Source organism: Herpailurus yagouaroundi, unplaced genomic scaffold, assembly GCF_014898765.1.
Source record: "Herpailurus yagouaroundi ecotype Mexico unplaced genomic scaffold, PumYag 188, whole genome shotgun sequence".
NCBI classification, from domain to species: Eukaryota; Metazoa; Chordata; class Mammalia; order Carnivora; family Felidae; genus Herpailurus; species Herpailurus yagouaroundi.
Window position 1 is genome coordinate 2472731 of NW_024412419.1, and position 26635 is coordinate 2499365.

Sequence of the window (26635 nt, forward strand, 5' to 3'; positions counted from 1 at the left end):
CTGTGCCCACAGCCCACCTGTGCGCTAAGCCCCCCTGTGCCCACCTGTGCCCTCAGCCCACCTGTGCACTAAGCCCCCCTGTGCCCACAGCCCACCTGTGCCCTCAGCCCACCTGTGCCCACAGCCCACCTGTGCCCTCAGCCCACCTCTGCCTTCAGCCCACCTGTGCCCACAGCCTGCTCTATCCCGCTGGCCACGGGCAGGGCTGGCGTCTACCTCCTGTCAGCATGTCTTCCGTTAGAGTCAGAAGGGACGTGGGGAGGAGGAGTGGGCGGGCTGTGGCCAAGAGGGCAGGCCTCTCTGGAAAGGCCACCTTGGCCCAAGGATCTGGAAGAATAAAGGGAGTTAGCCACACCCGGGAAGTCGGGGGGAGCAGGTTGGGAGGCAGGAACCAGCTCCCAGTCACCCCCTGCACGGCTTGCCCCAGCCTGGTGTTCTGCCTGCCCGGAGGCTCACTCACTCTCCTAGGAAGGGCGCTTGCTAAGCCGTGTAATCCATGCGTCTCCTGGCGGTGTCTCTTGCTAGACTGTGACCCTGCAGAGGACACGCGTTGTGCCCGTGATCTCTGGAATCCTGGCACACACTGTGTACAGACTTGGTGAATGTCCATGGGCAGCAAAGAAATCCCCTCCCCAGTGTCTGCTGAGATCGGGATGGGGGCCGGGAGGGGCGTAAACTGTCCTGGGGAGATGCGCCTGTGGGCGCATGCAGGAAATTGGCCACATTCAGCTTGTTAGTTGCACTGGATGGTGTCTGCCCAAGACGTCCGTTAGATTCGTTCTTGTTGAGCCCCTGACTCCCGCCACCATCTCTGAGATCTTATTGCGTCCGGGGTGATACAGCACAGTTCTGTTTTCTTCTCGAGGGTACTCCAGGCCCCTTAGCAGTTTCTCTAAACTTTCTTTGTACCTGTCATCATACAAATGTCTTTGCAACGCGAGAGTCAAGCTCGCGTTCTCTTCTTGCCACAGCGTAGTGTCGGGGGGCTGCACAGGCTGTGAGAGCTTTTGCAATGTCTGTTTTGGGGGCCATAAGAAACAAGTCGGCACAGAAGAAGAGAAAGGGGTCACCACTGTGACAGATTCTGTTTTAGGCTCAGGACCTCCGAAAAGGCTTCCTTTACAAAATGCAAGTGGGGAAAGTTGTTTCTCCTCCTCTGTGAGCTCCTGACCTCTTTCCTGTGTCTGCCTTTCAGAGATATATTGTCTTTATTTACACTGCTCCTGACCCCATTCCTTGTACTGTGAAAGGTAGTGTAGATACAGGAATGTATACGCTTCTGTGCACAGTTCATACAGGAGTGGATACAATTCTGTGTACAGTTTAAGCAAAACTCTGTGTAAACCACAGTGTGCATTAAGAAAGAGCGTGGCCAGTATTTTAAAACCTGTCACCTGCAGCCTTTTTTCCACTGGTAATCACTATTTTGTAATAATCATCCTTTTATAAAAATTCATTCCCCAAGGACAGATTTTTCAACGTTTTATGGTTGTGTACTTTATATAAATGCAGTTACATTGTACATACTTTTCTGTTGGTGCTTTTTCACACGATAATGTGCCGTGAGACTCATTCACGTCAGTAGTGTAGCTGTAGGGCAATCACTTTTACCGCCATGTTATTTGCATCGACTAAAACATCCTTACTTGTCTGATCTATTGATGGATAATTTGGGTTGCTCTTAATTTTATGCTAAAATAAACAACACTGTTGTAAACATTCTTTTCCATGTCTTCCGGTGCGTACGGGTAAGATTCTCTCTAGGAGGGTGCATTAGCTATCTGTTGCTGCATAACCAATCACTCCAAGCGTATTGGCTTAAAACAACTTTATTATCGTGCAGTCCCTGTGATCGGGGGTTCAAGAGCAGCTTATCTGAGTGGTTCTGGCTCAGAGGCGCTCGTGGGGTTGCAGTCAGCATGCTGGCTACCGTCATCTGAAGGCCTGACTGGGGCGGGTGCTTCCTGGTGCCGAGGCAGGAAGCTTCATCCTTGTGGGAGCCTCTCCGTAGGTGACTTACCGCCCGGTCTTCCCAGCAGGAGTGATCCAGGAGGGAGCCAGGCTGAAGCTCCAAAGTATGTTGTTACTGCTGGTTCTCTGTTATGCTGTCTTCTCTCTCTATCTGCCTATTTGGCTGTCTGTGCTGGACGTGACTTTCAAAACTCATTTGCAGAAATAATTTGAAGTCTAGGGTGATTTTCTCTTTGGCCAAAGCTGATTGTTGTGGGCTTTGGCCAGACACCTGCTCAGGAAGGTTCGGGAGTACCTTCATACAGCTTCAGAATGTGAGATGCTTTGGGCCACCCACGTGGCTGGGAGACAGGATGGACCCCATTGGGGTCCCGGTTCACAAAGAGGGGTAGTTCAGAAGCAACCACGGCCTCTGCTGTGTCCTGAGCATGTACTTCTGCCTGTTGGCCACGCAGCCTGTCCGGGATGTGGTTCAACATCTCTGTCCATAGTCAAGAGTAACCCCTGGGCTAAAGTGGCCCCAGGGATCAAGCTCACGTCTTTGGATTCCCTTTATTTCCTGGATCTTGGCCTGGCGATTCCTCAGATGTTATCCTGTTAGATGTCTTATGTTTCAAGAAGATGTTTTCATTTTATTAGTTTTTAGTGGACAGGTTGATCAGAGTTGCTTAGCCCATGGTTCCCGGGGGGGGGGGGGGAAGCCTCCTGGCCCTTGTTCTTCATGTATATTTTTATTGGACATATGATCCTGTGGTCCTGTGGATAGCAGTGTCCTTCAGGCCACGAAAGGTGGTTTTCTATTGTCTTCTGACTTCGAGTTTGCTGATGAGAAGTCTGCTATCATTATTTGCGTATATGAAAGTAATATTTTATCTTTTCTGGCTGCTTAAAATTCATTTTCTTTGACCTCAGTGTATTGTGTTTAAATGGTACGTCCAAGTGCAGATTGATTGAATTCTCATGAGTCTGGTGTGGTAACTTTCATCAGCCATTTTGTCTTCAGAGGATGCCTCTGTCTTATGCTCTCTGCTCTCTGTGTTTTCTGTGTCAGGGTCCATGTGGGTTGGCCTTTCTGATTGACGGTAACCTCCAAGAGTCCACCACTCGGTCCTGAATTTCTCCCTTTTACCTTTGTGCTGCACTTCGGTACTTCACACAGATCACACGGATCTTTTGGCTAATTTTTCTGCTGTGTATAAAATGCACAGCATTGAACCACTTGTTCACTGGGTTTTCAACTTAAATTGTTTACTTTTTTTATTCCTAAAAATTCTATCTGGGGCACCTGGGTGGCTGGGTCAGTTAAGCGTCTGACTCTTGATTTCGGCTCTGGTCATGATCTCACGGGTCATGGGATCGAGCCCCATACTGGGCTCCGTGCTGACGGCTCAGAGTCTGCTTGGGATTCTGTCTTCCTCTCTCTGCCCCTTCCCTGCTTGTTCTCTATCTCTCTTTCAGAATAAATAAAAATAAACTTTAAAACTAAATAAATAGATAGATAGATAAATAAATAAACCTCTGTGTGGTTCTTTTTCAATAATCTGTGTCATTCTTCAGTGTTCTTGGTCCTGCATGTACCGTCAGGCTTGGCTGTTCTTGAAATACTGTCTTTCTGCGTCTGTGATGCTGGTCTTGGAAACCTGTTTCTGTTTTCTGTTATTTCAGCTGGTTTCGCTCAGCTGAGATAGTAACCTCCTTGTTCGTTTACTTTCGGACTGCAAGTGACTCCTTTTATGTGGATTTTGTTTGAGGAACCTCCTGGAGGGCTGAGGTGAAGGTGAGATTCTCCGGAGAGGGCTCCCGTGCTCCTTCTCCACGTGCCGACAGTGCTCTCTGCCCAGAGACACCCCAGATTCAGCCAGTCATGGGAGTTTGGGGGGACCGCCCGGATAGTGTAATTTTATGAGGAAGCTGACCTGTGATCCGAATTCTTAATGGCATTGCAAAGATGCAAATTTAACCTCCTCTTGTTTTTGAAGGAAAATCTTAATCCACAGACACCCGGATTGCCAAGAGGTATTGGATTAATGCCACGATGTTGTAGATTTGAATTTATTACGGTGATAATCCTGTTGTGTGTGAGAACTCGCTGACAAGCACACAGATAGCCCTTTGTAGATGTTTGATTTTGTGATGATGTTTTTCAGGGTTAGTTACATATTAGGTTATGTATAACTCTAACTGGGCTGTAAATGGAATTATTGTGTCTTCCTGAAATTTATACGTTGAAACCTAATCCCCCATGTGGTTATTTGGAGGTAGGGCCTTTGGGAGCTGAGCAGGTCATGGCAGTGAAACGGTCATGAAGGGGATTCATGTCCTTACGAAAGGGACCCCAGAGAGTGCCTTACCCTTTCCACCACGTGAGGACCCAGCAAGAAGGCAGCCATTTATGAACTAGGAAGAGGGTCCCTTCTGGAACCCACTCACCCTGGTACCTGATCCCAGCCTCCCAGCCTCCAGAACCGTGAGGAATAAATGTTTGTTGTTTAAGCCGCTGGGTCTGGGGTATCTCTGCTACCACAGCCCAAACAGGCTTAGACACTGCATGTGCTGAATTCTGATTTCCTACTAGAATCCTTATTCAGTGTTGCTTTCCAACAAGAGAAGAAGATATTCCTACTAAAATGGACTTTAGAGTCCTTTTCAATGCACGCATAATGAAAAGCACTTAACTTTCCCGCCCAAACACTTCCTGGCGAAAATCACATGTGTCTTTCCTGTAAGCTGACGAGGAAGGAAGCTGAGGCAGGGGCAGCACAGGTGAACATGCCCGGAACTTGTTCAGCGCGTGCTCCTCTCTGTTCTGTCTTGTGGGGCGAGGCGTTTTCTAAGAGACCCTGTGAGACCCCTGCTTCGGTAGGGAAACTTGCATGGTGTGTCTGAAATTCTTCGGACACGTGGCCGGAATATGGAGACGTTGAGGCGTTTCTCTTCCCCGATCTCTTAGTGTTTGTTGTTGTTTTCCGGGAGGGAGGCAGCGCGGTCCAGTCCAGCGACGGGAGAGCAGAGGCCAGACGGGGGCTGTCATGTGGCCAAAGCCTCGGTTGTCTGGCATCGTCCGTGTGGCTGCGGGGCTGCGCGTGGATGGGTGCCGTTTGCATGACGATGATCACGGAGTGATGTTTAGACTTCACCGTCTCCACCACTGTTTAGCTCAAGGAATCATGAAATCAGCACCCAGACGCGGGTGAATGCAGCTCTGGGAAATATTTTGGCTTGATTTCCGCTGGTATCGGTAGGCTGGTGCTGGTTGGAGTTTATATCCTGTAATTACCGAGCCAGTGAGCAATTAAAATTAATTTTCTCCAGCAAATAATCTTCTAACTGTGCCACACGCAAGTGAACTTTGCGGTGAGACCCGATGACGTATCAGCCATCCTGGGGCTCTTCTAGAAACAACAGCTGCAGAACACTACACTGAAGAGACAAACCCCATCAGATCTAGGTGGATATAAAATCCAATCATTACTCAAGCATCTCTCACATTTTCTGGAGTGAATTAATCTGAGATGAAGAACACGATTTTTTCTTCCATAGAACAAAATATTATAGGCTAAACATTACTTTAAAGATGTCCTGTAAAGCTTAGAACTCATGATTCTTTTTGAGGAGAGAGCCATCTTCACACACACACAAACTGTAAACCAGGGCATTGTGCGTGTGCAGGGGTGTGTGTGCAAGTTTGGGGGAGACCCCGAAGGGTTTGGATTGCCCCAGGAATGGTCTCTCTTTGCCTTATGAGTTTGCAGTTGAGGTACGAGGCAAAGGCCCTTTCGATAACACTATCGTAGTTTGCCGGCACCCCAACTTTCCTCGTGTCTCCTTGCCGCCCGTTTGGACGCCGGGGATAGCAGGTGGCAGGAACAGGACAGAGGAGCAGGAACGTGGTCTCAGGGACAGAAGAAGGTTGAACCGGGTTGAAGTGCATCCTGGCCTTTCCTTATCTCAGTAGCATTGAGCACATGGAATAAGCTTGCTGGGGATGGTGTCCTCACCACCGAAATGGGCTCAACTCACGTGCGGTGTGGCGTCACATCCCGAGTGGTGCTGTGAGAATGTTACGGACGCAGCACTTGCAGATGCCTGGCCTGACTCTCGTGGCCGGCTTCCTCCTTTCCTTTATTCTCTGGAAGCAGCAAGGGGGGTGCTGCACACGAACGTCCAGTCTCTACGCCAGGTGCCCGCCCCACCCCCTGCCCACCCCGGGGAAACCCACGCCCCACCAACGCCTTCTCCAAGCGCCCGGCCTGGAGACTCTGGTCCACTGGGCCTCTGAGGAAGTACTTAGCCCCTCCTTCTGTTCTATTTATGCGTCCTTTGGGATGCAGCATGGAAACAAACAGCATTTTACGTTCTTGGCTGGATCTTTTGACGCCTTGGTGTTTCCGCATTTATTTTTGCTTTTTGTTTCCATTTACTGATGCAGTAAGTCGTCTCGTTTGGGGATTGATGTTCACAATCAAACACGGAATGCGGGGGCTTAAAACCGGAAGAGCTCATGGAAGGGCCGGGCGGAGGTGGTGAGCCGGAGAGGCCCGAGCGCTGCCTTGTTTAGTTTGGATCAGTTTTCAAAGATGTGAATTGGCTGGACCTTTTGCAATGAGGGAGTTCATGGAATAGTATAGAGTTTTAGTTTAATTGGAAAAAAATGGAGGATTTGACTGTTCGGAAGGACTAAGTTTTTAGTTGTCTGCGTTGTCCGGTGGAAACTGTGCCCTGGGGCTGTGGGAGGTGTTCACCCTGGACAGGAGGTGTCCTTGCGCCCTGCAGCATCCCCCTCCCCCCAGATTCTGCCCTGGGCAAGCGTCCTCACTGCCCATCTGGCCTCTGTGGGCCCGTCTGGCTTGTGACTCTGGGCTCTACTGAATATTTCTTACTTCCTTTTTCCTTCCAGCTGCCAATGCAGGCAACACTTCTCTGAATCTTATAAAACTGTCAAAAACAGCAGCAAACTCAAATGTAATTTTTTTTTTTAATCAGGAAGAAACCTTGAAAGATACAAAATTAAGGTATTTATTATCATGAAAAAACATCTGTTCTATTTTTGAGGCGTATGGAGGTCTCTCCAAAAGCCCCCAAGTGCCAGGAATTGTATTAGCCAGACTCCCATCCATGCTCCTCTGGTGGCTTTTTCCGGTGTTCACTGTTGGGCAGAATGGGGACAGGGATGTAATTCTGTGTGACAGGAGGGGACAGTGCAGGTGGCGATGAGCTGCAAGGGTGGGGGGGGGACTCCGCTCTGACTCTGGCCAATCTGTGGGACTCTGATGAGCTCATTTCTGGGCCCTTCCGTGACCTGGTAGAAAAGAAAGTGGAATAAATGATGTCTCGGGTTCCTTTTTGATTAATAACATTATAGGAGAGTGCCATTCAGGTGACAGTCTCCCATGGGCCACGCCGATGGCAGCCAGTGGGACACCCTCCATAATGTCCCACCATGACACTGCTGTTCTATGTCGACGGAAGACTGTGGCACTCTTGACTTTAGTTTCAAGTTGCTGTGGATTCGCATGTCCGAGTGCTGAGAAGGAGTCCTCTCTGAAGAGGCTCACATTTCCCCCCTAAATTATTTACTTTCTAATTAGGTTTTTCTTTCTTCTTTGGCAGTTATATTCATATAGTTCCCAGGAAACCTGGAAAGATGAGCAAGTTGAAGGAAGTAAGTGTTCGGTGCTAATGACTAACGGTGGGATAAATTGGATGATCCGGGAAAACTCCGAATGCCACTGTTGAATAATGTCACTTTTAGAAGACTAGCATTTTTTAGGGAATGCCTCTAAAGGCCCGTTGCTCTGGAAACCCAAATCCACTGTGCGGGGTTGTCATACCCGTCGAAGCCCCTAAGTAACTAACGTGACGGCAGTCAGGAAAAATACCCTAAGACCACGGTTAGAAAGATAGTCGTCTGTGACACACTGTGCAATTATTTACTGAAACTTTTCACTTTTCTTTTGTTACGGGGGATTTGGAAAGATGGGTGTCAGGAAAAGCTATTTTAATTCACATAACGTTGAAGCTAATTATAATGCTCAATTTAAAGATTTGCCCCAAGTTCTTAACATTTTTGTGCTTGATACACATTTGAAAGCTCTGTAGTGTGGAACCTTTTCTCGCTCTGTTCACATCACCTGGTTCTTAGCCAAAAAAAAAAAAAAAAAAAAAAAAAATTCTATTTAATATGTATAAAAGAGATCCAGCTTTTGGGACACCTGGCTGGCTCAGTCTGTTAAGCATCGGACCTGAGCTCAGGTCATGATCTCACGGTTCACGGGTTCGAGCCCCGTGTCGAGCTCTGTGCTGGGCTGACAGCTCAGAGTCTGGAGCCGGCTTCGGATTCTGTATCTCCCTCTCTCTCTGCCCCTCCCCTGCTCGTGCTCTGTCTCTCTCATCTCTCAAAAATGAATAAATGTTAAAAAAATAAAAAAATAAGAGATCCACCTTTTAAAATAAGCAACAAAAATTGCTAAGTTTTAAGCAAGATATCCTGCTGATATTTAGACTATAATATGATTTAGGATGTTATATAATATAATATGGAAATATAATAATATATTTACTATATATTAATACTATATAATATCCATAATATTATATTTCTTATATATCATATATGGTATAAATATGAATCATATATTTAATAATATAATATAATATGTAAAATTGTCTTAAAAAATGGACTTGTCATTTTGTTGGGTATTTCAAAGAGGAGATTTTTGAGATTATTCTCTAAGTGGTGCTTTTGGTATTCTTTTTTTTTTAATGCTTATTTTTGAGAGAGAGAGAGAGAGAGCAGGGGAGGGGCAGAGAGAGAGAGGGAGAGAGAGAATCCCAAGCAGGCTCCGTGTTGCCAGCGCAGAGCCTGATGCAGGGCTCGATCCCATGAACTGTGAGATCATGACCTGAGATGAGATTGAGAGTTGGGCACTTCGTCCTGAGCCACCCTGGTGCCTCTGGTTTTGGTATTCTTGTTTTCTCCTCCTTGAACCGGTGTGAGGACCGAATGGTGAAATATGCATAATGTTCCAGAAAGAGATCAGTGCTGGCCCTCTTCCTCCACAGTTTAGAGAAGCGGGGTTTAGTGTGCCCTTGAATCTGCGGCCGAGTTCCGGTAAAGGACAGCCCTGGAGCTCCAGCATCAGCCTGCAGAGCATTTAGCTGTCTCCTCAGAGTCTGCATTTCAGGGCAGTGCGATGAGTCAGGTCGTACGTCCCCACCTTCTACTGTAACTTGCCAAGGGCAGGCAGGCAAGTCTCCGATAAGAAACAACTCCAGGGGCGCCTGGCTGGCTCAGTCGGTTGAGTGTCAGACTTCGGCTCAGGTCATGATCTTGCAGTTGGTGGGTTCAAGCCCTGTGTCGGGCTCTGTGCTGACGGCTCAGAGCCTGCAGCCTGCTTCCGATTCTGTGTCTCCCTCTCTCTTTGCCCCTTCCCGCTCATGCTCTGTCTCTCAAAAATGAATAAAGTTAAAAAAAAAAGAATTCCAGCAGTGACTGAATGTCAGGGCCACCTTAGTAAACAGAGTGGGCATGGTGTATGATTATTCTTTTTTCTTTTTAATTTTTTTTTTCAACGTTTATTTATTTTTGGGACAGAGAGAGACAGAGCATGAACAGGGAAGGGGCAGAGAGAGAGGGAGACACAGAATCGGAAACAGGCTCCAGGCTCTGAGCCATCAGCCCAGAGCCCGACGCGGGGCTCGAACTCACGCGAGATCACGCGAGATCACACGAGACCGTGACCCGGCTGAAGTCGGACGCTTAACTGACTGCGCCACCCAGGCGCCCCAATGTGTATGATTATTCTTAAGACCCGGGCACTTGCTTTCCTGTCTCCAGGTGGGGCAGGCACGGGGAGTAAGCAACAATTCTGAAAAGTTCCCCTCAAGTTCAGTCTACACGTACCCTGAGTGCATTTCGGCGCTATGATTAGAACGAGCAGTTAGCCCTGGAGGACAGGAAGGCAGCTTCCAGGTTATGTTGTCAGCCCCCCTTGCTTTCCAGCTGAGGAGGCTTGGATCAGAAACGTTAGGCGAGGTGCCTGATAGCAAGTGCTCTGGAGTGGGGACCTCTGTGTCCTCACACCAATGGGACTGTAGTCGCCCCAAAGAGTTCTGTAATTTTTCTTTAGGAGTATACACTTTTTCATTAAAAAAAAAATCTGATTATGAAAGGAGTCCTTATTGAGAAAAAATGCCAAGAAGCTGTGCAGATAACTCCATGAAGAGAACGGGGGTCATCCACAATACCCCTCAAAGGTCAGCACTCTGACTTTGTCATGTCTGTTTCCAGGTGCTTTTTTATGCACACGTAGCAAGTAGGTATACACAGAAGCACACACACACACAGTACATGCGTACATACGTGTATATGTGTCTGCAGAATTGGGATCCATCAATGCTCACTATTTTCTAATCTGCTTTTTATTTACTATATTTTGTGACCATTATCTCATTCAGTAAATGGTCTTCTGCAACATGTTTTAATAATTTCATCGTGTGAATCTATCATAATTATTTTGTATTTAAAAAAAAATTTTTTTAACGTTTATTTACTTTTGAGACAGAGAGAGACAGAGCATGAACGGGGGAGGGTCAGAGAGAGAGAGGGAGACACAGAATCTGAAACAGGCTCCAGGCTCTGAGCCGTCAGCACAGAGCCCGACGCGGGGCTCGAACTCACGGACCGCGAGATCGTGACCTGAGCCGAAGTCGGACGCTTAACCGACTGAGCCACCCAGGCGCCCCTATCATAATTATTTAAGCTACCGCTATCGGCAGATCTTTGAGTCATTCTGCTTTGTCATTGTTTCATTTTATTTTATTTTATTTTATTTTATTTTATTTTATTTTATTTTATATTTTATTTTATATATTTTTAATGTTTATTTATTTTTGAGACAGAGAGAGACAGATTGTGAGCAGGGGAGGGGCAGAGAGAGAGGGAGACACAGAATCCGAAGCAGGCTCCAGGCTCCGAGCTGTCAGCACAGAGCCCGACGTGGGGCTCGAACCCATGGTCAGATCATGACCTGATCCAAAGTCGGACACTTAACCGACTGAGCCACCCAGGCACCCCGATGGATTTTCAAATATTAACTCAACCTTGCATTCCTGGGACAAATCTCACTCATGAAATTTTGTCCTTTTTCTTTATTGTTGGATTTTATTTGCTAAAATTTTGTTTGGAATTTCTGCAACTATGTTCGTGGAGGGATGTTGGTCTGTAGTTTTTAAAATCCTTGCAATGTTTTTCTCTGGTTTTGGTATCGTTTCTTCCTTAAGTGTTTGGTAGAATTTACCAGTGGAGCCAGCTGGGTCAGGAGTTGTCTTTGTGGGAAGGTTTTTAACTACAAATCCAACGGCCTGAGGTGATAGAGGGCTCCTCAGATTGTCTATTTCTTGAGTAAACTTTGCTAGCCTGTGTCTTTGAAATGTCCATTTAATTTGTCCACTGGCATGAAGTTGTTCTCTTATCCAACTAATATCTGTGGCCTCTGGTGACGTGACCTCCCTCATTCCTGCCATTCCTGGTCATTTGTGTCTCCTCTGTATTTTCTTGCCAAGTCTGTTCGGTTTTATCAATCTGATCAATCTTCTCAAAGAACCAACTTCTGGTTTCATTGTGTTTCTCCATTTCTTTGTTCTGTTTTCTATTTCATGGATTCTGCTTTTTTTATTTTATTTTTTTTTAATGTTTATTTATTTTTGAGACAGAGAGAAACAAAGCATGAACGGGGGAGGGTCACAGAGAGGTAGACACAGAATCCAAAGCAGGCTCCGGGCTCCGAGCTGTCAGCACAGAGCCTGACGCGGGGCTTGAACTCACAGACCGCGAGATCATGACCTGGGCCGAAGTCGGCCGCTTAACTGACCGAGCCACCCGGGCACCCCTAGATTCTGCTTTTTAAAAAACGTTTATTTATTTATTTAAAGAGAGAGTGAGGGAGAGAGAGCGGGAGAGGGCCAGAGAGAGAATCCCAAGCAGGCTCCACGCTGTCAGCACAGAGCCTGACTCAGGGCTCGATCTCATGAACCAGTGAGATCACGACCTGACCCAAAATCGAGAGTCAGACGCTTAACCAACTGAGCCACCCGGGCACCCCTCCTTGATTCTGCTTGGAACTGTATTGTCTTCTGATGTGTAGGGAGACAGGCTTCTATTTGGGGTGACTGTCTCTGCACCCTTGCTTTCTTCCTTTTCTCTTTGGGACATCCTTGTCCTGTGTGCTCCCGAGCGCCTTTCCCTCCCAGGGCACAGTCCTTCATGGGTGGTTTCTGCTGTGTTGTGGCAGGAGGGAGCTGACTTCTTTTCTCCGCCATGTGACACATTTGCATTTTTGTCAGAGACACCATGGGGACAACATGTTGGCCCAGCGATGGAGACTCCAGTCCTGGCGTCAGGCCGATGGGGCGCGGCTGGCTCGGGCACACGCCACAGCCCCGGTGCCATGCTGGTGTGTTCGCCTGCTTCCTTCACCCCCTCTCTGCCGACCTTGCTCGGTGGACCCGCTTTCCCTAGGCTCATCGTGGAGGCTGACGGGGGTAACTCCTCCCCTTCCGTCCGATAGCGTTTATCAGCAGCTTCCCTATTTCTTTTAACCGCACAGTTTCAACATACAGGCAGAGTTAGTCCCTTCTGACCACACGGATACTGACAAAGTGCACATGTGCTCGGGAGCACTCACCCTCACCCTGCTTCCGTTCTTTTTTTAAATTTATTTTATTAAAAAAATCTTTTTAAGTTTATTCTTTCTTTCTTTATTAACATTTATTTATTTTTGAGACAGAGAGAGACAGAGTACTAGCAGGGGAGGGGCAGAGAGAGGGGGAGACACAGAATCCGAAGCGGGCTCCAGGCTCCGAGCCGTCAGCACAGAGCCCGACGCGGGGCTCGAACCCACAAACTGGGAGATCACGCCCCGAGCCGAAGTCAGGCTCTTAACCGACGGAGCCACCCAGGCTCCCCAAGTTTATTTATTTTGAGAGAGAGACAGAGACAGCATGAGCAGGCGAGGGGCAGAGAAAGAGAGAGAATCCAAAGCAGGCTCTGCACTGTCAGATGGAGCCCCGTGTGGGGCTTGAACTCACGAACTGTGAGATCAAGGCCTGAGCTGAAACCAAGAGTCAGACACTCAGCCGACTGAGCCCCCCAGGTGTCCATCCTTCCGTTCTTATTTACCCAGCTTCTGTTTGCCCTTTCCCTAATTCTCCACCCTCACAGTTTCACCCTTCTTTCTTCCCTTTCAGTTCTTTTATTCATCTGCCATTGTTTGAGGCTTTGCAGGTAATGTAGGTGGTCAACACCAGGCCAGTAGGAGTGGTTGTTCTCATTGGTTACTATTTAATTTTTACAAAGGGAATGGTTGAAGGATGTCCTCTGAATGTCAGGCTCACTCCAAGGACACTCGTTGGCTGATTACTCGCTTTGCGTATTGTGCTCCCCTCCGTTTGAGAAAGAGGCCTGAGGTTTGCTGAGATGGTGATCAGGGGGGTGAGGGAGAGATACTGGTGTACGAGGGGCCGTTGGCAATGCCAACTAGTTTGGGGGAGATAAAGCATCTTTCACCAGAACAAAAGAAATCACTAATCCAGTAGGATCTGAAATACAAAACCTTGAAAGGCATTCGGGAGGAGTAATTACGTGGGAAACACCATTGCTCTTGGTACAAGTAATGTGAAACGAGGCGACGCATCCCCGCTGCTTAGCAAAACGCCACAAGGGAGTTAAGACCTCCGTTGATCCTAGTTGCTCTAATGTCTGTCGTTGCGAGGCTCCAAAGTCCCCGCTGTTGTCAGAGGTCAAGAGCTCTTGGCTTCTTCTCTGACCACTGCCTTGCTGACTCCACACAATGTCTGGGCCTCAAGCCCCGCGGGCGTCCCGGGGAAGCCGCCGGGGTGATCCGCAGCCCTTCCGCTCACGGCTCCCCATGGCTCAGTTCAGCCTCTGTCGCGGTCGTAGAGGACACGCAGGATGCCAGACGGGGGACCTGCCCCGCCCACGGCGTCTCAGTCGGGAAACCCTCAGTGAGGCCTGGGCAGGCGCCCCTGTGTCCTTCCCAGCTTCCCAGAGGGGGTGACATCTTAACATTTAGACCCTGAGAGAGCTTCATGGACGCATGATATCAGCTAAGTCAATTACAAAACCCCAGTCATGGTTCTTCTTTTCCTTCTTCTTTAATGTAAAAATATCTCAACATTTTCCAAAAAATGGGAAATAAAAATTCATCATCATCACGACCAGGAAGGCCGAAAACCCGTCTCCCCAACCATGTGTTGGACACACGTGCCTGACGTCCCCCTCGAGAGTACAATGCAGTGTAACGCAGGGGGAGGGCTGCAAAGGTGCTGAGGGTTTGCCCAGATTTGCCCCACTTCTACAGGCCACGGCGCCGGGGTGGATGAAGGGCGACTTCCCATCGGCCTGGCTCTCCCTCCCGTCCCTTGCACACTGCTCCAGAATGCCTAACCTAGGGAGATTCTTGGCCGTTTTGGGGAAAGAGTGACGCTGATTTTTTATTTTTATTTTTTTGACTCAGAGGATCACAGAATGAGGAATGAAGTGACTTCGGAGGTGGTCCAGGATGACCTTTTCCCTAATGAATTACATGAACCATACGGAGCCCACTGCGCCTTCCGTAGTGTTTCTGTGATCTGTGGCGACTGCGTGTGTTTAGCGTCTACCGTCGAGTGGCGGAGGGGCCATCTCTGTTAATTCAGGTTGCACGTTCCCGACCCCGACGAGCGCGGTTCGCTAATTATGAGATCCTCCCTTTACGGCTCCATGATGAGGTCTTTTCTCGGTGCCAGACTCCCTTGGGTCTTTCTGGTTTGAAGTTTTGCACGGAAAAGGCTGGGAGGATGTTCACTGAGGGTAGCTGGAGAGGCTCGATGGGGCGCAAAGACCAAGGACTTCGGAGGCCAACAACAATGACAACCGCCAAGAGCTCTTCACTCATTTCCGGCGTTTTGCTCAGCGCCTCGCGATGCGTCATCTCCTCTGGCGCTGTCCCTCCCGGAAGCGGATCTGCATTCACACACGAGGATGTGGGCACAGCAACATCTTCACGGTGGTGTGAGGAGATGGTGGTGGAACCAGGGCTGGGATCGCGGACGACGCGGACGCAGGCTCCCAAGTGCCACGCCGGTATAGGTTCCAATTCCCAATGGGCTAAAATCTACCATAAGGTATTTTTGATGGCCTATCATGGCCAGGACACTTAGTGGCAGTGTGTCCTTGTGGAGATTACATAGTGGCTCTGATTGGTCACCATGTGGGTATTTTGCCTGGTTGTTTTGAGGGCTGGGCACGAATGTAGTGTGACGCAGAGCAGGCGTTCAGTAGCCCGCAGCTGCCACTCGGGGAAACACACCCGTGGTTACCTCGGGGGTCTTCTGGCATTGCTGCGGATTTGGTTTAATTACATTGGACTGTTGGTTACGGAGCCCGAAAGCCCACTGAGCCCCGCAGCCTCTCGGCAGGTGAGTGAGACACCATGTTGGAACCTGTCGTCCCCGTCGGGCAGTGACAGAAAGCCACGTGTGCTTTCTTAGGAGATCACGTGAAATGCAGGAAAAAAAATCCAGAATCATGTATTTAATTGCTGCAGTTATTTAATTAGGCAGGTGACAGCAGGGTTAATGAATCATTGACATGTAAAAAAAGCCATTAGCTCACCGTTTCCATAATTTTATGCCATCAGCCAGAAAGCTGTTTCTTAGGGTAGTTGTACCTTCACAGAATTTTGCAGGGAATAATTTCTGTTGTCATGTTATAAACCAGGTCAGTAAATTCGTGGTATTGCTGATACGGCTTTGGTTTTTTGGCTAACGCTATGCAGGCGTGTATAATTTCCTATATAGAAAGTAATTTTGTATGTCACGTGACAAGAGGGTGACAGTGGACGGACGTGTGCATTACCACAATCTCCAGTGACCTCACTTTTTCCAGGATTCCTCCTGGAGTATCAGAGCTGTTTATCACCTGCCACCGAAGCATTTATCATTTATTCATCTGTCATTCATTCATCCATATTCACGGCATACTTCTCAAACTCCTGCGGTGGGCAGCTCATTGTTCAGGCAGTGGGGTCCTTGGTGGAACATGACGACCGAGGTCCCTGCTCTCAGGAGGCTTTGATTCTATGAGGAGGAACCAATAATAAGTAAATAAATAAACACAAAACTATCAGACAGTGTTACATGCTACGATGGCCATATTGGTCGGGGAGGGTTGCTGAGGAACTGCTTCTGGGTTGACTTCTTAATGCAAGAAAGGGCAAGCTGTGCTAAGACCCGGGAGAACATTCCAGGCCCCAGGTCTAGTGCAGGAACAAGCTTGATGTTTGGAAGAAGGCAAACGCGGGCTGTGGCGTGGGGAGGAAGGGAGGGGTGGGGTTGTCGTGTGTGTGCCGCTGTTTCCTCCACTGGGGTTCTAAGCCAGGGGGCAGCCCATCGCGACGGGTGATTACCAGGACCGCGGCTCCTTGTGGGGAAGGGACTGTGGGGGGCGGGGGGCGAGCTGCAGAGACATGGGGCCGCGGGGCCAGTGTGGCAGCGGTGGGGGCGGCAAGAAGTGAACGCGTCCGGGGATACGGTTTTGAGGCAGAATTGAGAGATGCGGGGTGTAAGGGAGGAGACGACACAGTGGTGTCCCCAGATTTTGTGGTGAAACACATGGGTCTGTGCTGGCACCGGTTCCTGAGACCGGGAAGTCTGGGGACGGTCAGCGGGCTGTGGGAACAGTTGGCGATTCTATCCGGGCCGTGATGAGACTGAGATGCCAGATGGTCTGTGGTCTGTCCCTCTCCATTCTCTCCCCGCCTCCGTCTCTCTGCGTCTCTGCGTCTCTGTGTGTGTTGGGAGACTCATGTTTATTGGATTGACTATTTATCCCTGTGTGGCAGGTACGGCATTGTGCCTTTTATAAAACGTTCTCTCCCCCAAACCCTGCGAGGTGTATGGTCCCCGCTGCAGGCGTTCATAGATGGCAGCTCAGAGGTGAGACAGTCCCGGCAAAGTTACGGACAGTGAGCGCTGGGAGGTGAGCCCCGGTCTGTCCCAGTCCAAAGCCACCGGGCTGCCTCCCAGCTTCGCTCTGCTGTCCCGGTGCCTCTCGGCCAGTTGTCCCCTGCGTCTAATGGTGCCTCAGGCCCTCAGCAGGACGCCGAAGGGGCTCTCCACTGCTCAGTCCCAGTCCTCCTGACCCTTCTCCACCTGCCCCACGTGGACGCCGCCTCCTCGTCTCCTTCAGAAGACCCGGAACAGCACATTTTCCTCTCCTCGTCTAAAAAATAATGCTGGGGAGACCGTGAGATGCCCAAACCTCGTCACCCTTGTTAAGGGTACGTGCAGCTCACTCTTACACCCCAGGGTGAACCCCGGGTACGCGGGTCGGTGTTATTCTTGGCGAAGGAACTTTATAGATACTTTCACTCACTGGGGTGATTCAGGAGAGCTGCGCTAACATCACAGGTTGGGCAGTCTCTGTGTGTAAATGAGCTGGGCACCATGGCAGGGGCAGCGAGTGGAGGGGGACCGGACATCCAGACAGGTCAGGCCGGGAGGCCCAACCGGAGGCCCTGGGGGACACCCTCTACCGCTGTGCCCGCTGTGCTGGAGCAGGTGTGACGAGAGGCTAGGTAGGCCCTGAATGCCGAGTCTCACTCAGCCGTGGAGCCTGTAGAGGTGGGAGGGGCTTGTGTCTCAGGGGCGGAGCCTCTAGAGGTGGGAGGGGCTGGTGTCTCAGGGGCGGAGCCTCTAGAGGTAGGAAGGGCTGGTGTCTCAGGGGCGGAGCCTGTAGAGGTGGGAGGGGCTGGTTGTCAGGGGCGGAGCCTCTAGAGGTAGGAGGGGCTGGTGTCTCAGGGGTGGAGCCTCTAGAGGTGGGAGGGGCTGGTGTCTCAGGGGCGGAGCCTCTAGAGGTGGGACAGACAAGGAACGTAGCGGGGGAGCGACTTTCAGAGGAGGTCACCGTGATGGAGGGGCCTCGAGACTGTGTGGGGCCGTGGCCTTGATCCCGCCCCACCCAGGCTGTCAATGATGACAGTAGGACCCCCCGCAGAGGGATTTTGCCTGCCCGTGGCAGGGCTCAGACATCCTTCTCCTCCCCGCTGTCGGGGCCCCAGGGGATGTGAGGTTGAAGCTGACCAGGCCCCGGGGGGCGGCTCAGCCCCCAGGTTGGAGTCACAGGAAAGAGCAGGGTCCGGGGAGCAGGGGGGGTGTTGTCCCCTGCCACGGGACGTCCTAGCTGGAACCCCACGGGCTGACTTAGGGGCCACGCGCCCATTCTTGGGGCCGCAGTCTGGCCCAGCCGGGCGCCTGGGGAGCACATCACGGGAGCTTGCTGGTGTTGCTACTGGCCTGTCCTCAGCACAACGGCCGGGTCTGTGTCTCTGGACTTCTGTGACCTCCCGGCCGCCGCGCTCCGCGCCCTCGCACCCGACCTTCCGGCCTCGGAACTCACAGCCCTCTCGCCCCGTCCCCATGAGGTCACCTGCCCTGCGTCTGGGAGTCCCGGCCCCTCCCAGCAGGGAGTCTGCTCCCCCGGAGTCCTTCCTGGGTCCTCCCCTGTGCTCCCTTAGCAAGGCCTCCCGCCCCCCTGCACTGCTGTTTTGGGGGCGGTGCTGGGCAAACCGTATTTAGCAAGTGGTTGTCTGAACTGAGTCCCGAGGCTTGCCTTTCCTTTTTGCAGATCAAACCGGTGGTACATTGTGACCTGAATGTGCCTTCCAGGTGGCAAACCTTCCAGCGAACGTCCCGGCACGTCAAGTGAGTAAGGCCTCGCGGGCGACAGATCACTACTTGCTGTGGCTCCTTAAAGATAAAGTTCCAGTTGGACTCACCGTCACCCCCTCTCCCCTCCTCTCCTCCCTCCTCCCTTCCTCCCCCTCCTCCTCCTCCCCCCCTCCCCTCCCCCTGTGCTCCTCTCCTCCCTTCTCCTTCTCTCTCTCCGACAGGGACACCTGTATGATTCAGCCTTTCAGGTGCCGTGTATCCTTTCTTCTCTTTGAACCTTGATTTTGGAAATCAATCCAGTTGCCAGGCTGTTGAACAGTTTACTTGGGGCTGGAAGGGCGAGGGCCTCACACACAGAATTTAGCCTTAGGCTTTTCACTTTTTAAAAAACATCTAGCAGTTGTCGCTGCTGGACGTGGAAAGGACACTTTACAAGTTATTTTCCCACCACGAGCAAGACCTGTAGGGTTACCACACTTCCCGCTCAAGCGTTGGTGCAGGACTGGAGTGTGGCCCTGGGAGCCACAGCCGGGGCTATAGCTGTAGAGGTGCCCGGGGCAGTACGTCCGGGCTGATGGAGACAGCTTTGTGGGCCAGTCTGCCTTACGTTCTGGGGCTGTAGAAAGAACACACTGGGAAGCAGAAGGACGCAGGAAACACACCCTGTTTATTGGCCAAACGTGGCCCCTGCCCGTCCCCTCAGAACCTCGACGACCACGTCTGTAAAATACGTCCCCTTACGTGTCTGCAAGGCGCAGCCTTCAGTGGTGGGGTCTTTCCCTGCACCTTCTACAAATCTGAGAGCTGCTTGGACATGACGGGAGGCACAGCATTTCCAAATTTTGTGAAGGGCAGCTCTTTCTGAAGAATGTATACAAATCTCACGGTCCTTCCTGGCAAAGAACCTATGTTTTGTTTTGTTTTTTTTTTTGTTTTTTTTTTGCATGAGCCAAGACATCAGTGATTCTCACTTATTTTGACGGACAAGTTTTGTCTGTTACAGACCATTACCCCCGGCAGCTTGTGCCTCGTCCTTCATATTGGTGTGCTAGAAATTCCACTAGATGGACCCAAATATCCATTCAAATGCAGTGTCTTTTCTACAAAGACCTGATCATGTTTGCTTGGAGACCTTGTAACTGCAAAAACAGGCAAACAAAACAGTTGCGATGGGTTCCGGTGGCTTCGATGTTGAAGGGAGAAAGTGGTTTCTCCCTTCCTCACAGATGAGGGGGGGCGGGGTGCTGGGGGGTCACGGCTGAGTTTGGACCCGGAGCCCGGCGCTCCCCTGCCTGCCTGGGTCTCCGCAGAACGGAGCTGGTGAGGCCACGTGGGTCTGAAGTGTGGAGGCTGAGGTGCGGATTTATGTCCTGCTTCTGCCGCTAAGCAAGCTGTGACGTGACAGGTGTTGTGACGGCGGATCATCGTCACCTAAGATCCGCTCCTAGATCTCTGTGCTATTTCCTGTTTAAACAAAATTGAAAATATTTCCTATTTTAAAAACTCGAGGGGCACCTGGGGGGCTCAGTCGGTTAAGCGTCTGATTCTTGATCTCAGCTCAGGTCATGATCTTGTGCTTTGTGAGTTCGAGCCCCACATCGGGCTCCACACTGTCAGTGCAGGCCCTGCTTGGGATTCTCTCTCTCCCTCTCTCTTTGCCCTGCCCCCACTTGCTCTCTCTCTCTCTCAAAAAAAAAAAAAATCTTAAAGAATTTAAAATATGTCCTACTTGAAATATTTAAAATATTTCCTATTAGGGACTCTTGGGTGGCTCCGTCGGTTAAGCATCCGACTTTAGCTTAGGTCATGATCTCGTGGTTCGTGGGTTCGAGCCCTGTGGTGGTTCTGTGCTGACAGTTTGGAGCCTGGAACCTGTTTCGAATTCTGTGTCGCGCTCTCTCCCTGCCCCTCCCCCACTCACACTCTGTCCCTCTCTCTCTCTCTCTCAAACATAAATAAACATCAAAAAAATTAAAAATATTTCCTATTACACACCAATGAGCACATTATAAGGTGTGTTGAGTAGTAGGTTTATGCCTTTAACTTCTTCTCTTATTTCAAAGTTTTTTAAAAAATGTAACTATCTTTTTGTGGCCCGAAAAATCTGTGCCCATGGCCATATATAGCTCTAAAAGTTCTATGTTCAAAGTGGGTGGGGCCCCCCCCCCCCCGCCTTGTATCCTTGTAAGACAGGCTGGGAGATCCAGGCTTCGGCAAGTATATGTATCCTACAAATACCTCTGTGTATCCTCCTTTTTCTCCCCACATGATGCATCTTGGAGGTGGTTCCATAGGAGCCCATGTGGATAAGCTGTGCTTTAAAACAATGGCTACACAGCATTCCAAATTTCAGACGTTCCCTCATCTAACCACGCCTGGCTTTTGCCCAGTGCTCAGGGGCTCCTGCCTGTCCATCACCTCTCATGGCAGACTCTCCCCGGAAACCGTTTTTGGGCACTTAGGTGGGGTCGGTCATCTGTCGGGTGGCGGATGGACCGTCTGATCCGTGAAACCGGGCAAAGCAAGGGGTCTAGTTCATTCTTCAGTTTGGGAGATGTGTTCCATCCCGCATGCCCTCTGAACTTGTAATTTCCTAATCTTTATGTTGGAAATAACACTTACTTCCCTTCCTTGTCTTTAAAAATTACATTCTTATTATAAATAAATGTGGGAACTTCCAAGAGTGTGAAGAATAAAATAAACATCCCTTATCTCACTCCTCAGACAACTGCCACTGGCCTGAAGAACGCTTACCTTCAGTGTTCTCTTTGTGCCTTCTGTCGTGTTTTTTACAGCATCCGTTATAGTTGACCATTTCCCCCCGTAAATGCAAATCCTGCATAAACAATTTTAAACTGCTGCACAATTTATTATCGTATGGCCGTGCAACGATTTACGTAACATTCCTGGGTACCTGGACATGCAGGTTGGTTTTATATTTTCGATTCTATACATAATCCTATGGGAAACATCTTTGCATGTAATTCTGTTTCGTTTCCATGGGCTGGATTTCACAAAGTGGGAAGAATGGGTCAATAGTTATTGATCACAGACGTCTCATCAGTCTGTGTTACTGACTCGCCCCCGAGGAAGACTGTGCACACTTTTAGCTGCAGCCACAGTGTATGTGCGTGTGTCTTAGGTCTGCAAGAGATGCCAAAATTTGGGGGGGGGGCGGACACAATTCAGTTCATAAGAGTTCCTATTTCCCCACACTCAGGTAAAGAGTGTACGTTAAATATCTTTAAAGGTTTAAGCAAAAACACAACATGACCCTGTTTAAACATTTATTTCCTGTATTATTATTAGTGACCCATGTTTGGAAAGAATTCTTTTTTTTTTTTTTAATTTTTTTTTTCAACGTTTATTTATTTTTGGGACAGGGAGAGACAGAGCATGAACGGGGGAGGGTCAGAGAGAGAGGGAGACAGAGAATCGGAAACAGGCTCCAGGCTCCGAGCCATCAGCCCAGAGCCTGACGCGGGGCTCGAACTCACGGACCACAAGATCGTGACCTGGCTGAAGTCGGACGCTTAACCGACTGCACCACCCAGGCGCCCCGGAAAGAATTCTTTTGGCATAAGGAAAACCAATGGATGGAAACATTGTAGCAAATCTATTGTGGGCGTAATATCACATGAATGCATTGTAATATAACTTGTGCAGAACATTCTTTTCTAGGGTTATTTTGGGGCAATATTTTAAATATGGGAGAAGGGGGTTTCTGCATTGATTGGAAGCCCCTTGGTACAGCGCATTAGCAAAGAAAGTGGATTCTCTGTATTTTTTGCACAGATTAAAGTTTATATTTGATCTGAAAAGGCGATGCATTCATCCAGTTTTAAATTATTTGCATTACAGAAAAACAGTAACAATGAAGCAACAGCAACCACAAATAATTATGTAAAAAATTGAAAACTAGAATTGTAAAATTGAGCACCTTCGTGTTAAACACTATTCATCAGGGCGCCTGGGTGGCTCAGTCGGTTAAGCGTCCGACTTCAGCTCAGGTCACGATCTTGCGGTCCGTGAGTTCGAGCCCCGTGTCAGGCTCTGGGCTGATGGCTCGGAGCCTGGAGCCTGCTTCCAAGTCTGTGTCTCCCTCTCTCTCTGCCCCTCCCCTGTTCATGCTCTGTCTCTCTCTCTCTCAAAAATAAGTAAACATTAAAAAAAAATTAAAAAAATATTAAAAAAAAACACTATTCATCACTTTTAGACTTAAAGAAACAAGGCTCATAGTTTACATGATTTTAGTATGAGTTACAAGAGCGTGTAACTGTTGCCAAGTGGCTTGGACCCGGGCGGCCTGGCCTCATTAGCAGGAGAACTTTGCCTCGAGTACCCCCCCCCCCCACTCCCCACCCGGACACGTATGGAAAATAAAATAAACCCGCTGGGATTCCAGCAAAGCTGCCTCCAGACTGCACGGGTGAAACCAATTGTTTCTACTATCTTTTTGGAGGATCGCACGTTATTTCCTCGGGGACACTGTCTTGGCCCGTGGAAAGAGAAAGTGACTGCACTTTTAATGGCAAAACCCGCCTTTTGTTTGCCAAACGGGCACCATTTTCTTCACTTTACCCGCCATGGTGGAGGCATATTATTTAAAAAGCGGAGTTCTGTCCTGTTCATCTGGGCGTATTTTATTCCATGAAGAGAAGTTTCTGGGCGTCGTTGCAGCATCACCGGACTTCCAGCATCGGGCGCTTGGTGACGGTCCCTCTGCAGACGCAGGCGGTGTGTGTGAGGGCTGCCTGGCGCATTGCGTGCTGCGTATGGCTCTGTCATTCTAGATCTTTCTTTGAATTTCCAATGTTTCCCCCTCAAGTGTGAGGTACTAATGAATGCTTTTTTTTTTTTTATTCTTACAGTGTTTTCACAAATGGAAGACTATTTATCCCACCTGTAAAAATTATCATACCCAAATTCAGTCTGACGGAATGGAATAGCGTGCTGGCCATGATTGGGGAAAAAGTCTTCCCTCTAGGAGGCGTTCAAAAGTAAGGCTCTGTCACCTGGGGGAGACCCGGTCACAGTGTGGGGATGTCCTGCCGGGACCAGCAAGGGCTACAATGCTCTCTCATTAACTCCGATTTTAATTCTTTGGGGGCAGACATTATTTCTTGTCCCTTTACATACTTATTTTTGGCCAGTTTCTTTCATTTTTCATGGAACAAAGCTTATTGAACATCTACTATGTGCTAGGTGTGGTGAATGGGGTGAATGAGGCCATGGGGATGGACAGAGGTGGGATGGACAGTGGTGGGTGGACAGAGTGGGGACAGAGGTGAAGTGACCATGGGGGTAAACAGAAGTGGGATGGACAGAGGTGGCGTGGACAGAGGTGGGAGGGACAGAGGTGGCGTGGACAGTGGTGGGTGGACAGAGCGGGGACGACAGAGGTACAGTGGCCATGGGGCCAGGGAGAGGCAGGGTGGCTGTGGCTGTTATGGGGGTAAATCTGGGGACAGTTTGGTGCACTTAGACCAAGGGCCTGGTGTGGATCAGAGGGTCAGAGTGGACCAGGAGAGAGCAGGGGAGCAGCAAGGCTAGCAGGTTGCAGAGGGAAAGGTTAAAGCCTCAGTGTTGGGAACGCCGCTGGGATAAGGAGGCCCCACTGTGGGAAGGAGCTGACAAAGTGTAGGGAAGACACAAGCCTTCGAAACTGAAAAGTAAGGGGTGTGGAGTGGTCCTGAGTGTTGGAAGGACCACTTTATGGACAGCAATGGTCTCCAGGTGGCCTTGGGTCGGAAGAGCCAAAACATTTACTCCTAATTCACTTTCCGTCAATGGTCTCTCTCGGGGGCACATTGCAATGTAAGCGACTGATTTACCATCAAGAGCTGTGACACCAGCGATGAACACTGAGGGTCTGTTGGGAGCAGGACCTAAACTGTTGTCGGGAGCGTCGTTAACCTAGGGAGGGTGGTGAGTCACAGGTGACCCTGCACGTGCTGGGGGAGTGAGCTGTCACCTACAGACCAGATGATTCCAGAATGCAGTTATAAATGCCAACGTTTTATTCTGAAAGAAAGAGAGTCGCGTGGAGGAGACACTTGTGCACGCTTCCGGAAGGAGTCAGGGTCAGCAATCCCGTGGGTCACACTTGATGTGGCAGAGGCGAGGCAAGGAAACACGATATTTGGAGGGAAAAGAGGACGTTAGATTAATAAGCCTACTTAGTCTTTCTCCCCTTAGTTCTCTCCGGGTGAGGACGTCCGTGGGGACAAACACACAGGCGCCGGTCTCTTCCCTGGGGGGCTCCCCTCGCTTGAGCTGGCCTGCAGCTCCTGGTACATCTGGGACATCTGAACGGGGCTTCCTCAGGACCCAGCTTTCCTGCAGCCCCACCACTGGGGACAGCTCCTTTCCTGCACCGCCCCTCCCCCCAGCCGGCCGGGTTCCCGCCGGGGTCCCAGAGTCACATCTGGACTCTATCTCCTCTGGTGTCAGTTCTGAACTGATTGCTCTATCTCTCCCCTCCCTGACAAGAACATAAGCCTGTTTTCCTGCTCCTCAGTCTCCCCCTCAACAACCCCGGCCCCGGTGCTGAATTCTGGGTTATCGTGAACATGTTCTCTCTGATCGAACTTCACTTAATGGCAACAGGGATCGTGCCAAGGCGCGTGGTCGCCCTGCTTCACAGATCCCTCCCAGCGTCTCTGCAATCGCTCTTTCCTTTTTATTTAACCCCTTCCTGTAGAAACGTTCTTACTGTGAGTCCCTGTGGCCCATCTTCCAAGGCCTTGTCAAGGTGACGGTACTTTTATCAGGCCTCCCGTTTAACTGAGGGTTTGGCTCGCTTCGAACTTGTTTCTTCTCAGATTTTGAGAAGATGTCACTTTGTTGTCTCGGGCCTTCGCGGCTGCTGTTGAGAAATCCGGTGGTGCGTGTGTGGTGTGTCAGTGGGCTCTTGCGTGGGGGGAGCCCTTCGGATGCCGGCCTGCGTCCTTAGAAGTCCCCCTGACGGTGCCTACGTGAGAGTTTTTCTGTGACCTCTCTGTCTTTGATGTCTATTGACTTTCAGTTTGAGGTCCTCCCTCTCTCTCTACTTCTGTGAAATTCATCTTCATTACTTCTGTACATTTTTCTTCCTTTCTGCTTTAAGTTATCTTTCGAGATTCTTACTTCCTGGATGTTGGCATTCCTACTCATCCACACGTCTCAGCTTTTCTCTCAGACACGTTCTATCTCTCCCCCTGCTTCCCTCTGGGAGACGCCCTCGATTCGGAGTCCCCACAGCGGCTTGGGCCTCGTCCGCTCCCCCCCCTGCTCCTCGTCTCCCCGTCCTCCGGGATGTGCTCTTTGTATCTGCTTTTCTAGTTGTTTCTTTGCCACACTTCCTTGTTGTTTCATATTGGTAGCACCTGCCCTTATTTCGTCTATAATGTTTTTCGTGTTTATGTCAAATTCCTGGCCCATCCGATCCAACGCTTCCGCTCCTGGTGGAATCCACCAGACACTGTGTGCGGGTCGGAACAGGGTCTGCGGGCAGGGGCCCGGGCACTGCCACCGCTCAGTCTGCCCGCCTCCCTGTGCCCCCTGTCCACTCAGTGCTTCCCTGACTTACTCCTGGGGACGTCACCAGCTGTGCGGTCCTCCGGGGAGCCCAGGCACTGGCTGTCCCAGGGCAAAATGGCAGGAGAAGAACAGAGTTCCAGGCATTGCTTTTCACGTGGAAACCTTGTGCTCCTGGTCGAGGCCACCTGCTGCCCACACAGCTCCCCGTGGCTGCTCATGGTTGTCTCCTGTCTGGAAGGTCCTGTTCCCCCGGGGCTGGTCTAGGGCTGCCGCTCCCCTGGCCCCCGGAGCAGCATGGGCATTGGCCGGCGCTGTTAGGAATGCGTGTTCCGGCCTCATCCTAGACTCAGGAGTCAGAGGCTCTGGGCGTGGGGCCCGGCTGTCTACACGGTGGCAAGCCGTCCAGGTGGTT

The 26635-nt window shown here is 50.1% G+C and overlaps 1 protein-coding gene across 5 annotated transcripts in view; it reads left to right on the forward strand.

Annotated features, from left to right (window-relative positions):
- The window catches only part of DCDC2C (doublecortin domain containing 2C), an 82744-nt gene that overhangs the window by 771 nt on the left and 55338 nt on the right, over positions 1 to 26635 (forward strand). For 4 of the 5 annotated variants that reach the window (XM_040495979.1, XM_040495980.1, XM_040495983.1 and 1 more), the window contains exons 2-4: positions 7582 to 7633; positions 18659 to 18735; positions 23574 to 23702. In XM_040495979.1, the coding sequence (XP_040351913.1) occupies positions 7582 to 7633; positions 18659 to 18735; positions 23574 to 23702 (258 nt within the window). The remainder of the gene's footprint in view (positions 1 to 7581; positions 7634 to 18658; positions 18736 to 23573; positions 23703 to 26635) is intronic. The other variant, XM_040495981.1, reaches the window with a different exon arrangement.